Genomic DNA, 15,259 nt, shown 5'->3' with positions numbered 1-15,259 from the left:
AACCCAAAATATGTTGGAAATGAACATTTATTAATAAGTTCAATGAATAAAAATTAAACAATAAACATTTAATTCCTTATTAATAAATGTTCACCTTTTGATTATTGTTGTTGCCTCTAGTAATTATGTGTCTGCTTTTTAATTTCCAACCTATTTTGGGTTCATTTTAAACCAGCCATATAGTTGAGTTAAATTAAACTACACAGCACCCAAATGCTGGTTTAAAATAACCCAATAACAGGATTTTTAGAGAGATAAAGTCAAAATAAAAGGTTTGCACATCAGATGTCAGATGCAACAAATGTGTTAGTCCAAGTTAGGCAATCTGGTCTTGTGTGTAGAAATAAATTTTTAAAAAAAAATGCTCATAAAGAGTTATGAAATGACATACAGTGCATCAAAAGTGTTGTTCTGGAACTACAATAACGCCATTTATGTGATGCTCCTCTCCGAATGATTGCACTGATGGAGATCACGCGAAATTCCGCTATGACGAGACCGTTGCATTGGAATGACATCATCACACACGAGCACAACGATGATGATGATGATGATGATGATGGCACGGGTGAGTTTGAGACAGGAATGAGTCCGTTTGAACAGAAGGATGATGTGCGTCTGTCCCCACAGCTCGCGCAAGCGTGTCTTTTGTGATGCAAACGAGAGGAGCCTCTTTTATGAATTATGTATGCGCGCAATGAGTGATTAATACGTCCCGCATTCAACTGTCGCACATGTCCTAAGCCTGCAGGCGTCTGATTTATACATTTAATTAGTTTCGAGACAAATTACGCACGGCCCTCGCAGCCCTTTTGCAACTAATTTCAAAACATTTGTGTTAAAACTGCGCCGAGTATTAAAAATTGAACATTGCGCGAGTTCTTTGTTGCCATTTCCCCCCTTTTAATTTGAAATTCTGATGCTCTAAGAGTGAAGGAGCCCCTAAAGGATGCTGACAAAGGCAGGGCACGTGCGCATTGACGGGAAGCATCAAAGCGTGAAAAGAGGAGGAACCAGCGTGTGCCTAAAGCATCCTAATATAATAAACCTCAGGTACATCTGCCCGAGCAATCTGCAGACCCTCCCATCTCCAAATCCATTGGGATTCCAGCTCCATCTGATTGGACGAGGCAGCGAGGGGCGAGAACAATGTCATCATTCCTGCTTAAAAAGACTGCTGCTATGCCTCCGTGATGGAAAGATCACCGCACGCGTCCAAATATAGTAAAACCAGGTGTGCCTCTGATTTCCACCCGTCTGAAGTGCCTTTCAGCTGGCGAAGATGCCCAGAGGATTTTTAGTCAAAAGAAATAAGAAAGCGACACCTGTTTCCTACCGCGTCCGCTCGGAGGAGGATGAGCAGGGCGCGTTTCCAGCCGCGCAGCAGGACGCGCTGTGCGCGCGCCGCCCGGCTTCACCAGTGCAGTTCGGGAACCCCGAAACAGTCTACCGATCCATGTACAGCCCGACCCGACCCGTGAGCAGAGAGCACGAGAGGGCGTGTTTGGAGAGGCGCTTCAATCTCGGCTCACCAATTTCAGCGGAGTCCTTCCCGGCTGCGCCCAATGGCTCCGATCACGCGCCGTTCGCGCCCGTGGATCTTAAAATCGGCACCAGCAACAGCAACCGAACCGGCACCACGGTAGCCACCAAAAGACCCGCATCAGACGCAGAGCGCAAAGGCAAACCCGCGTCCAAGAAAGCCAAAGCCATGCGCAAATTGCAGTTTGAGGACGAGATGACCACTTCCCCGGTGCTGGGCTTGAAGATCAAAGAAGGTCCGGTGGAGCAGAAGCCCAGATCTCAGTGCACAGGCGGCGACAAGCCGCTCGGCGAGTTCGTGTGCCAGCTGTGCAGAGAGGCGTACGCCGATCCCTTCTCCCTAGCCCAACACAAGTGCTCCAGGATCGTCCGGATCGAGTACAGGTGCCCCGAATGCGACAAGCTCTTCAGCTGCCCGGCGAACCTGGCCTCGCACCGGCGGTGGCACAAACCCAAACCGCAGAACCCGGAAAGCAATAAGACCCCCGCGCCCGAGAAAGACGAGACTTCCAGCGACAGGGACACTCCTAGTCCTGGACTTTCCGAATCTGGCTCGGAAGACGGCCTGTATGATTGCCAGCACTGTGGGAAGAAGTTCAAACGTCAAGCGTACCTGAAAAAGCACGTGACGGCGCATCACGAAGCGTGCGATAAATCCCAAAGCCAAGCGCCTCTGAATCTCAGCGCCTCCGAGTGCCACCTGTGCCCGGTGTGCGGGGAAAACTTCCCGAGCAGAATGAGCCAGGAGAGGCACATCCGTCTGCAGCACTCGGCGCAGGTTTACCCGTGCAAATACTGTCCCGCCATGTTTTACAGCTCACCGGGACTCACGAGACACATCAACAAATGCCACCCGTCGGAAAACAGGCAGGTCATCCTGCTTCAGATGCCGGTGCGTCCAGCCTGCTGAACGGAACAGCGCTGTGCCTTGAACCAGTGCTCCCCAATCCAACCCTAACAGTGCACATTTTGGATTTGACACGACTATTATTACAGGAGGACGGGTCGGGAAGCACTGCCTTAAACCACAGAATCAACCTGGATGAGACTGACTGCGAAGTCTAACACTCTTAACAACAAAGGTTCCTAAGGAGGTTTGCATTAGAACCAGCATGTTTTTGTTTGTTTTTTTGCTCTGAAGAACACTTTCAAAATTCGAAAGAACCTTTCGTGGAATGTTAAAGTTCTTCATGGAAGCATCAATGTCTCAATAATGCAGAGCCTTTGTTTTTGAGAGTGTAAGGTAGTTTATCTGGAGGAGGTTCAACAGGTTAGACTGTTTGCTTATTTTTCTAGGATCTCCGCACAAGTGCTTTTAGCTTTTAGACCTAAGAATCCTAGAACATGCCTTGAATTCACAGGCTGTACATACGTTTCCATCGTTTCTAGCTTTAATAGAGCTTGTGAATCTGTGGACTTTGACTGTAGCTTTCAAAACTGACAAGGGTTTCTCCCTTTAGTGTAGCCGGAAATGCCTTGAATTAGATCTCGACCTGCTGTAAAACTGCCTTAATCATGTAAATGTTGGAGTGATTGCAGTTGCTGATAATAATTTTTATATTGTTGTTATTATTATTATTATTATTGTGTGTGTATATGTTTGTGATTATTTATCTTATCATTATTGTTATTATTTATTTATTTCAAATGTTTTATTTAAATTATTTGCCTAATTCATTTGTGATTGATTTGAAATTTGTCTCGACAGCCAAATGTTTCGTTTATTGATCTAAAGATCAGTTTCTTCGTCTGCTGAACGTCTGAAATTCACCTTGCATTAGATACAATCGTTTATTAATTTATTTTTTTATGATTTACGTGTTCAGTGCTTGTGTGTTTCTGCAGTTGCTATTTGTCCAAAAATGCTTAAAATAATAATAATAATAATAAACAGTCCAAAAAGTCAAAATGGGATCCACGTTTGATGCGACATTCCAGCAATCTGAAGACCAGAGACGTGCGTGTTGTCATGTGGAAACCCAGACACTGTGAACACATAGAAGTACATCGTCATCATCACCATCATCATCTATACAATGAAAACTGGATTCTGTACCGAGATACGTCTGCACTTAATAAAACACATCAACCTAAAACAGTTTGTCTTGTGATTAATTACATCCTGAGACGTGAACGAGCTCAATCTGATTATTAACAATGAAGAGCAGAGCAACTATTTGATATATTTTTCTAATTCCTGTAGAATTTGTGACATCATATGGAAACTAAATGGAATATTTGTACTTTTTAAATGATTAAATTGAACTTTAAATGACTTTTCCAGCAGTATAGGCCAGGATATAGTTATAGTAAAGATGTTGTTGATGCAATTCTTCATCTAAAACTATTTGAAACATTTTTCTAATTCCAATAGAATTTGTGACATCATATAGAGGATAAATGGAATGTTTGTACTGATAGAATAATGATCAGTTAAAAAGCTAAAAGGTGATTAAAAATGGAGTAGAACTTCAGAAAAACTCAATGTTGAGCATGTACAGCACACAAAATACACAATTTACATTTATATATTAATAATCAGGGAAAAAAAACATTTCTATGTTATTTGTAAACTATCCAAACAATACTAGCAGATCATTTTTCATCAGAAAAAAAAAAAAAAAAATTGAATAATTAAAATAATACCACAGGGTCTGTGGAGAAAAAAAGATATTTCTAACTATTTGAATGAATGAATGATCTGTGTTATGAATGATAATATACAGGGTTACACATGAAGTCTTATAGTGGGAGTCTCTGGGTTGGAAGAAGGGAAATTATGGTTGAAATTCTTTTAAAATACTATAATGAAAACAGAAAATAGTCTTGCTTGGTGTCAGCATGCAGGGGACTTTCTACAGAATTCACCATAGACACCAAATCCCACAATGCAACACCTCAGACACACTGCTGTTATGCAGACGCCTCCCAAAGGTCATAAGCTCTTCACACACACACACACACACACACACACACACACACACACACAAGCAAGCACACATGTCCACAAACCACCTCACCTCAAAAATGAGAAATAGAGCCTTACAGATCTGACAGGAATTCATCCAAAAATAATGTTATATGAGAGCCCGGGGCTAGTTGTCACATTTTGACCGTGGGTCAACTGAAACTTTAAATGACCTTTCCACTGTTATAGAGCAGGATATGGTTATTTACCACATGTTGAGCCTTATACTGGGGCAAGTTGTCACAACAGGAACCTCCTCTTTATTGACACTGATTGGAGAAGAATATGCTTGTTTGAAATATGAAATATAGTGTAAAACATCTATTTTAAATGTTGCTTGTTATTTAATGTAAACATTAAAACAATCAAGTGCAAAAGTCATAAAATGTAAGAAAATGTAAAATGTAAAAAAAAAAATGTAATTACAAAAACAAAAATTGCTAGGAAAAAGTAATACGATTAATAAATTGTATAAAAAATACATATACAACACGTGTGACATCTTGCCCCAGCCTGATATTTATGATAAATGTTCTTGTCTGTTGTTAATTATATAACTGACTTTTTAATAAGACATCTTTTTTACATTTACATCTTGTATAAAAGCTGTTAGTGAAAACTGTGAAGAAGCTGATAGGGATATTTAAAAATAAAAAAAGAAATTGCATAAACATACAGTAAAATAAGTATTATCTTTGCATCTTTGCATAATTTTATATTGCATTGTGTATATTACTACATAATACTACATATTACTACATATATATATATATATATTTTTTTTTTTATATATATATATATATTTATATATATATATTTATATATTTTGTTTTTTTTTAATACAAATGTTTTAAATATAAATATTCCATGTAGTCTCTCAAGCAGCATGAACTCATAAAAAAAAAAAAACACTAATTACTTGCACAGGAATGAGAAAAATACAGGTAAAATAGCTTTAGATTAAGTATATCACGTCACTGCTTGAAATTTCACATGCAATACACATCTTCAGTATTAATTAATTTTTGCATACATTCCATCAGTGTATTTTATTACAGAACGCAACCCTCTATGACCCCGTAACTCACAGACGCGCATGTACACGCGCTCAGCCCAGAGCACGAGCACCACTCCCTGTGTGAGTGACAGGTGGAGAGCAGCTGCAAAGCGGGCCGGCGAAGATAACAGCAGATAAAGCCTTTTCACACACACACACGCGCACACACACACTGAGGCCGACATTTACGAACCAGAACAAAACAAGGTAAAGGCATCTGAAGATACAGCAAACAACAAGCTGATATGATTTACAGCTGAAACCGATCACGCACACACAGACCAGCAGTGATCAATCAGCATTAGTTCAGCATCATTGAGAGGGCTGGATGTTGACTTTACTTGCCTCTCTGAATGACTGGCCTGTAGTGTGTGTCCTAATGATTTAACTGGACACATTTCAGCTGGTATCCATCATCTGAGGCCGGATCCAGGGAGCTGGTGCATGCTGGGAGAGAGAATGAGACTGATTAATTGTACTTCCTTCACTAACAATAAAGTACCAACCATTACCATTGGTTTTCTTCTATGGTATATGAATATGGTACCGTTGTACACTTTTTCCACAAAAATATGAAGCAGCACAACTGTTTTCAACATTGATAACAATTAAAGTAATGTTTTTTGAGTATCAAATCATCATATTAGAATGATTTGTGAAGGATCATGTGACACTGAAGACTGGAGTAATGATGCTGAAAATTCAGCTTTGATCACAGGAATAAATTACATTTTAAAATATATTGAAACAGACAATATTGCTGTTTTAAAGTCTTACGAACCCCAAACCTGTGAACGGTAACAAGAACAAATGATCTGAGCTGCGTTCCACATTCACTTCACAGCTCTGTACTCTTATTGTGTGTCAAGAAATATCACATTTCTGTCTATTTTTAATTCTCATAAGGACAAGAGTGATACGACAATGAAACATAACCAAGATCACCAATTAGCATCCTCAGCTATGAAAGAGCGTTAAAATGCATGCGTTTGTTTGGTGTTTCACGACAATGTGGCATTATGAAAACAAATCTCTCTTCATACAACACGCGTCTTGTAGAGGTCACACCTGCCTGCTGCAGGTCACACTCGTCTGTTTGTCCTCCCTCTCTCCGCCTGCTGTCTTTCCTCAGAAGTAAACACTCGTTGAGCGGGCGGACGGAGGCGTGCGGTCTGGTGCGTGGCAGCTCTTATCTGGCCTGCGCTCAGACAAAGAGACGGAGAGGAAAGTAAACACTTGCACTTTCAGGCTCACAGCAAAGCACACAAACCTCAAGGCATTTTCCAGTATGGCAGGTGTTGCTGTTGTGATCTAACACACACACATACACACACACACAAAGGCAACAAGAACTTACAGTAGGGTGAAAACACAGCTTGGTGGGGCTGTGAAAGAGTATAAAGGCCTTTTTAGGCACGGTACACACTGTATTAAAACATCCATCCTTACCAATCAGATTTTTATCTGATTTCAGATAAAGGTTACTGCAGCGCTGCAGTTCAGAGATTCTAAAAATGTCCTACATCTACGGAATGAACAAATGATGGATGGATGGATAGATGGATGGATGGATGGAATGAACGAATGATGGATGGAATGAATGAATGAATGAATGATGGATGGATGGATGGATGGATGGATGGATGGATGGATGGATGGATGGATGGAACGAACGATGGATGCATGGATGGAATGAACGAGCGAACAAACGAGGGATGGATGGAGGGATGGAATGAACGAATGATGGATGGAATGAACGAATGAATGATAGATGGATGGATGGATGGATGGAACAAACGAAGGATGCATGGATGGAATGAACGAGCGAACAAATGAGGGATGGATGGAGGGATGGAATGAACGAACGATGGATGGATGGAATGAACAAACATACGAAGATAGGAAGGAACGAACGAACGATGGATGGATGGAATGAACGAATGAATGATGGATGGATGGATGGAATGAATGAACGAATGATGGATGGAGGGATGGAATGAACGAACGATGGATGGATGGAATGAACAAACATAAGAAGATCGGAAGGAACGAACGAACGATGGATGGGTGGAATGAACGAATGAATGATGGATGGATGGATGGATGGATGGAATGAATGAATGAATGAATGAATGAATGAATGATGGATGGATGGATGGATGATGGATGGATGGATAGATGGATGATGGATTGATGGAAAGAAGGAACGGTCGATGGATGGATGGATAGATGGAACGAACGATGGATGGATGGATGGATGGATGGATGGATGGATGGATGGATGAAAGAAGGAACGGTCGATGGACGGATGGATGGATGGATGGATGGATGGATGGATGGATGGATGGAGGGATGGATGGAACAAATAAACAAGATGGAAGAAAGGAAGGAACGAAGGAAGGAACGATGGATGGATGGAATGAATGAACAAATGATGGATGGAACAAATGATAAAATGATGGCTGGATGGATGGATGATGGATGAATGGATGGATGAAAGAAAGAACGGTTGATGGATGGATGGAGGGATGGATGGAATGAACAAACATACGAAGGAAGGAAGGAAGGAAGGAAGGAACGAATGAATGATAGATGGATGGAATGAATGAACAATGGATAGAACGAACGATAGAACGATGAATGAATGAATGACTGAATGAACGAACAAACAAGCGAACAATAAAACAAACAAACAAACGATGGATGGATGATGGATCGAACAAACAAACATATGATTAACGAATGAACGATGGATGATGGAAAGAAGGAATGGTCAATGGATGGATGGAAGGATGGAACAAACAAACATACGATGGATGGAAGGAAGGAAGGAAGGAAGGAAGGAAGGAAGGATGGATGGATAGATATAGATGATAGATAGAATGATAGATAGATAGATAGATAGATATAGAACGATAGATAGAACGATAGATAGAACGACAGAATGATAGATAGAAAGATAGATAGAACGATAGAATGATAGAACGAAAGAACGAAAGAACGATAGAACGATAGATAGATAGAACGATAGAATGATAGATAGAACGACAGATAGAACGAAAGATAGATAGATAGAACGATAGATAGATAGAACGACAGAACGATAGATAGAAAGATAGATAGAACGATAGAATGATAGAACGAAAGAACGATAGAACGATAGATAGATAGAATGATAGAATGAAAGATAGAATGATAGATAGAACGATAGATAGAACGATAGATAGATAGATAGATAGATACAATGATAGATAGAACGACAGATAGAACGAAAGATAGATAGATAGATAAAGAACGATAGATAGAACGATAGATAGATAGAACGACAGAACGATAGATAGATAGAACAATAGAACGATAGATAGAAAGATAGATAGAACGATAGAATGATAGAACGATAGAACGATAGAACGATAGATAGATAGATAGATAGATAGATAGATAGATAGATAGATAGATAGGTGTGTGTGTGTGTGTGTGTGTGTGTGTGTGTGTGTGTGTGTGTGTGTGTGTGTGTGTGTGTGTGTGTGTGTGTTGGCCGGTTTGGAGTGTCAGTTAAACGCGGCACATGTCTATTGTGTTTTGGGACCCCGGACCCTCGGCACAATCCAGCAGGAGGTTTGCAGACGGCTCTCTGTGGTGGGGGGGACACAGCTGATCCACACAAAAGACTCGGACCTCCTGTTCACAAGCAGCACACAATACCCCGACCCTAATGCTTGTAAATCTATTCACTGATCAGAGCGTATGGCAGCACGCCGGTCCCAACGCATTTACAAAATGAGACGGCAAGAGCCGAAAAACTATGACAAAAGATCCTGAAACATCTGAGAGTTTTAACAGCACAGAAATTTCAACTGTGAAAAGAAATGTCGTTTCAGAAAGTGACAAACAAACACTTTACAATAAGGTCTCATTAGTTAATGCATTAGCTAACGTGAACTTTTTTTGAAGCATTTATTAACATTATCAAAAATCCAATTGTTTAGTTCACAGTGCATTAAAACATGTCCACAAATACAACTTTTGATTTTAAATATGTATTAGTAAATGTTGAAATTGAAGTATTGTTCATTGTTACTTCATGTTAACTAATGTAAGGCATCTTTACACAGCTGATTTAAGGCTGCTCAAAATTCTGTGTGAAGACATAATCCTGCATAAAAGCCAGACTAAACATGCCTGCTCTGACCCACCTTAGCCCATACAGTATAAAAGTACACTATTAAATCTGCTGTCTAAATGCATGTATGCCACCTCTGAGCAGCTTTAAAAGGTTAGTTCACCCAAAAATGAAAATGACGTTCCAAACCCGTAAGACCTCCGTTCATCTTCAGAACACAGTTTAAGATATTTTAGATTTAGTCCGAGAGCTTTCTGTCCCTCCATTGAAAATGTATGTATGGTAGACTGTCCATGTCCAGAAAGGTAATAAAAACATCATCAAAGTAGTCCATGTGACATCAGTGGGTTAGTTAGAAGTTTTTGAAGCATCTAAAATACATTTTGGTCCAAAAATAACAAAAACTACGACTTTATTCAGCATTGTCTTCTCTTCCGGAATCCTTTCCACTGAATTGATTCCATTGAACTGATTCCATCGAACTGATTCCATTGAATCCTTTCATCTGTCGGCGTTGGTAATGCACTTTTACGTCGCCGTGGTTGTTTTTGGCGATTAGGACATCCGCGACATGCACACCTATGCACCATTTTAAAAAATATAGCAATACTAAAATACAAACAATGTAGAATAGCTTGAATACAGCGTGCGTCTCCCTCAGACTGTAAACGAAGCTCGGGCGCACTGGATAACACGTCAGCAGCGTCTTACATCAGCAGCATCACTGCGGAGTCGTGAACCACACTCCAGAGCAGAAGGGGGCGGTAATGCACCAATAAGCTGGATGCCAACCGCTGTAAAACAGGAAAGAAGAAGAAGCGGAGTTGTGAACGCGGATTGACAACAGACCCCGAAGAGAAGACAATGCTGAATAAAGTCGTAGTTTTTGTTATTTTTGGACCAAAATGTATTTTCGATGCTTCATAAACTTCTAACTAACCCACTGATGTCACATGGACTACTTTGATGATGTTTTTATTACCTTTCTGGACATGGACAGTATACCGTACATACATTTTCAATGGAGGGACAGAAAGCTCTCGGACTAAATCTAAAATATCTTAAACTGTGTTCCGAAGATGAACGGGGGTCTTACGGGTTTGGAACGACATGAGGGTGAGTCATTAATGACATAATTTTCATTTTTGGATGAACTAACCCTTTAAACAGTCTGTGCAAACACATCTTGGTCACACTTTAGTTTAGGGTTCAATTCTCATGATTAACTATGACTATTGCTTCATTAAACTCCTAATTACTGCTTATTAATAGTTAGTAAGGTAGTTGTTAAGCTTAGGTATTGGGTAGGATTATGGGATGTAGAATATGATCATGCAGAATAAGGCATTAATATGCGCTTTATAAGTACTAATAAACAGCCAATATCCTAGTAATATGAATGCTAATAAGCAACTAGTTAATGAGAATTGGACCCTAAAGTGTTACCGACACCTAATTACCACTTCAGAAGCATTTCTGTGCCACCTTTAAAGTGTAAACTTGCCAGTAGTTAACTAATATTAACAAATGAAACCTTATTATGTTTCTTGCATCTCTATGTACATTTATAAACAACCATTATAAAAGTTTTTCACTTTGGTTTGCACAAAAGGGAGCATAACAAACCCTAGAACTGAGAGCAACCTACAAAAGAATCTACAAGCATCAACACACACACACACACACACACACTCACTGCTGTGTGTTTCTGAGCTGTTCAGTATTCGGGTTGATGAAAGGTCGACGGTGGGCGGGACTGTGTTTCAGGAAGCACGACCATAATTATGCAAATGAACCTGGCTCTCCCACCTCCTCCCGTCACTGTCAGACTGCTGATCGGGCCAGACCGCTACGAGCACAAGCTGCACGTCTGCACACACACACACACACACACACAGGTTTGTTTTGCTATATTAGGACATTGCATAGACTTCCATTGATTTTATATCAGGTCAGTGATGTTTTCTATCCCCCTGCACTACCCCTACTCCTAAACCTATCCATCACAGGAACATGCACACATCATTAGATTTAAATAAGAACCTCTTTTGGCTGAGATAAAACTAGTGAGGACCAGTCAATGTGTCACTAGTGGGTTGTAAAAGCATTTCACAATATAAGTGAGGACATTTGGTCCTCACAAGTATAGTCAAAACAAATACACACACAATGTCTCTCCCCAAAGTGCTTGGAGAGATTACATCAGACTTCGTGATCTATGACATCAACTTGCGTGTGTTTCACTTGTTTGGTTTTGTTGATCATCCAACAGAGGCTGAAATGCATCTTGGAGGAAAAAAAACGCACAAAAAATATATTGAAAAAATGCTTTTGCAGACGTCTTCAGAGGTCTTTATTATTCTTAAATAAAAGTATATCATGCTTTTTTGCTTTTGTAAACTTTTATTTTAGTGTTAAGGTTTGGGTTTGTTGGCTGAGAAGTCTTTGGTATGTCCTAATTTACATTCCTCTGTAAACGTGTGTGTGTCCTTTTCTCCAATTCAGTTTCAGCTGCTGTTTAATGAATGCATGGAAACAAACACTCACCCGTCACCCCCTCCTCTTCACCAGCAACAAAGAGTTCAGTACTCATTTACTGTACAAGAAAGAAAGAGAGAGAAAGAAAGAAATATTTAAGCTGCTTTAAAATGCTTAAATTGTTTTAAAATGCAAGAGGCTGTGCGCTTTGGTGTTTTGAACACAATTAAGGAGTGTTTATTATAGTATTATTTATATTCTATTATAGAATTTATGGTCACACTTTAGTTTAGGGTCCAATTTTCACTATTAACTAACAATTAACTATGAAATTATAATACTATCAAATTACTGCTTATTAATAGTTAGTAAGGTAGTTGTTAAGTTTAGGTATTGGTTAGGATTGAGGGATGTAGAATATGGTCATGCAGAATAAGGCATTAATATGTGCTTTATAAGTACTAATAAACAGCCAATATCCTAGTAATATGAATGCTAATAAGCAACTAGTTGCTTTTACATTTTCAGTTTTTAATTTTAATTTTAGTTTACATTTTTAGTATTTTTTACGTTCTTTTCCGCTTTTTATCATTAGTTTTTATATTTCTATTTAGCTTTAATTTATTTTATTTCAGTTTTAGTTTTTATTTAAAAGGATTAGTTCACTACGTCACGCATGACCTTTCCAGCGTGATTGTGTAATGCGTGGTGCATCACAGAGCAGTGCATGACGAGCATTTGTGAGCATAGGAATTATTAGCATATATTTTTTTCCGAAAATGAGCGATTGTTTCTCTAGATAAGACTCTTATTCCTCGTCTGGGATCATGTAGAGCTCTTTGAAGCTGCACTGAAACTGTAATTTGGACCCGTTGAACCCCAGTGAAGTCCACTATATGGAGAAAAATCCTGGAATGTTTTCCTCAAAAACCTTCATTTATTTTCAACTGAAGAAAGAAAGACATAAACATCTTGGATGACATGGGGGTGAGTAAATTATCAGGAAATGTGAATTCTGAAGTGAACTAATCCTTTAAACTTACTTTAAAGTTTTTTCAATCTAATATTTATAGATTTTTTTTATTTCAGATGTATTTCATTTACCAAAAACAATTTTGTTTTAAACACAACAATAACAACATTGACTTATAGGCAACAGAAATATGATTAAGAAATAAATAAATAAATAAATGCATAGTACACTTACTGTTAATAATAATCACAATGAACCACTGTGCATTGTTCCCAATTCATGCATGCATTAACAGGCCGACAGAATTAGTGTTTGTATATCGATATTTTGTCGTGGCTTTGAGAGTGTCTCGTCCAATCAGAATTTAGAGTCAGAATTTTCACCTTTAATTATGAAACTATGCAAGTTGTGTCCGAATCTGACCTTGTCTCATCCCGACTCGAGCAAATGAACAGTCTGCAGAGCTGCAGGGTACAGTGTGTGTGTGCGTGTGTGTGTGCGCGTCCTGTGGGGGTTTCTGTCTGGCCCCTGTGCCTGCATCTATTCTGGGTCGGGGTTGTGGTTGCGTTGCCAGGGCTGGGAGCCGGTGCCCGGGCGCAGGGCGGGTGACAGCAGTGGTGGGCTGTCAGGACGACGAGAGGCCGTCTGGCACACAGGGAGCAGCGCCGCGGTGGTGAGCTGGCACGTGCCGTCGCAGCAGGGCCCAACAGAACCGCGACAAATCGCTGAAAGAGCCCGATTCAAGAGCGCAACACCATGCACCTGAGGACGCTGTCAGAGAGACACACACACACACACGTCAGAATTCCAGCATCATTAACACATGCTGGAGAAATGCATCCTGTTCAAAATCACACACAAACAGCCTAAAACTTGCAATGCATTTTTCATTTCATTCTATTGCTCAGATGTTGCTCTTTTAGAGTGCTCAGGAGATTTAATTGAGAACTAAGACCATAATTCCTTGTCGGATCTGTTCGTTGTTGCACTGTGAAACAAAGAACTAAGAAAAAAACCCACATTTCAACACACGTACTGTATGTGTATGACTTTTGACTGCAGACTTTGGTATTTTGGCAAACCTGAGCAGTCTGAGATATTGCTGAAGTCTGAAACCATACGAGTTTATATACAGTCAAATGTTTCCATTTGCTCGCCAACTAGGATAAATAACTGAAATTGTAACGAGATCTCACTTGTGACCGGTCTCTCCTGCAGACATGCACAGACAGACTCAGCGGTATGTCCTGAACACATTTCCAAACAAATCTTTCTTCTTTATTAACTGGGGGAGAACGTTATATCTGCGATCCATTGAGGACAACAGACCAAAGGTTCACGACGGACCTCCCACCTAAAGCAATTTCATTAAAAATATGTTGCATTCTGTCGGGATCGGGAAGTGTATCACTATCCACGCTGCCATAGCAACAAGGACCATGTCATAAAGGGTCATTTCCTGAGTACCGTGGTATTCAGCACAGAATACAATGTGAGCACAGCTGAAAGGGCTCTCACACTCACAAAAAAAGCAATGCTCATTTGCTGATTGTGTCTTTGTTTTGAGTTTTATATATTTATTTATGCATTTAGTCACTGAAGGGCTGACTTGGGGTGCAACATATTGAAAACATCAAAGCTATGCATGGAGAAAGTTCATCGATGTAAAGTGGCTGGTTTTAGTGAATTGTGTGACATCTGATTAAATTCCATTGTGTCTAAGAATGAAAAGATATATTTTGTGTTGTAGAACCTTTCAAATGCAGTAGTTTATGAATATGGAAATCATTCAGTATCTGATACCTATGGAAGCTTGTTTCTGCCAAAAGAAAATTGCAGCTTTTTAATCTCGTAATTCTGACTTTTTCTCAGAATTGCAAAATATATACTCGCAAGATAGAAACTCGCAATTCTGAGGACAAAATCACAATTTCGAGTTAATATCTCGCAATTCTGACTTTTATCTCAGAATTGTGTGATATAAAGTTACAATTGCGAGTTATAAAGTCAGAATTGTGAGATATTAAAGGTGCCCTCGAATGAAAAATTGAATTTATCTTGGCATAGTTAAATAACAAGAGTTTAGTACATGGAAATGACATACAGTGAGTCTCAAAC

At 39.6% G+C, this 15,259-nt stretch overlaps 1 protein-coding gene and 1 long non-coding RNA gene across 9 annotated transcripts in view; one reads left to right on the top strand and one right to left on the bottom strand.

The window, feature by feature from the left end:
* The first annotated feature begins 579 nt into the window (after positions 1-579).
* Positions 580-3,638, top strand: insm1a (insulinoma-associated 1a). The gene has a single exon (XM_048208020.1). The coding sequence runs from the start codon at positions 1,283-1,285 to the stop codon at positions 2,450-2,452; it is 1,170 nt and encodes a 389-aa protein (XP_048063977.1). The 5' UTR covers positions 580-1,282; the 3' UTR covers positions 2,453-3,638.
* Positions 3,639-5,448: 1,810 nt separating this feature from the next.
* Positions 5,449-15,259, bottom strand: part of LOC125278695 — a 35,578-nt gene continuing 25,767 nt past the window's right edge. For 7 of the 8 annotated variants that reach the window (XR_007187242.1, XR_007187244.1, XR_007187243.1 and 4 more), the window contains 5 exons: positions 13,376-13,912; positions 12,238-12,286; positions 11,387-11,560; positions 6,636-6,765; positions 5,449-6,014 (listed from right to left, as the gene is read on the bottom strand). This is a non-coding gene — a long non-coding RNA (uncharacterized LOC125278695). The remainder of the gene's footprint in view (positions 6,015-6,635; positions 6,766-11,386; positions 11,561-12,237; positions 12,287-13,375; positions 13,913-15,259) is intronic. The other variant, XR_007187249.1, reaches the window with a different exon arrangement.

The sequence above is a fragment of the Megalobrama amblycephala genome, linkage group LG11, assembly GCF_018812025.1.
Source record: "Megalobrama amblycephala isolate DHTTF-2021 linkage group LG11, ASM1881202v1, whole genome shotgun sequence".
NCBI classification, from domain to species: Eukaryota; Metazoa; Chordata; class Actinopteri; order Cypriniformes; family Xenocyprididae; genus Megalobrama; species Megalobrama amblycephala.
Note: the sequence above shows the minus strand (reverse complement) of the source record. Positions and strands in the feature narration are given on the sequence as shown.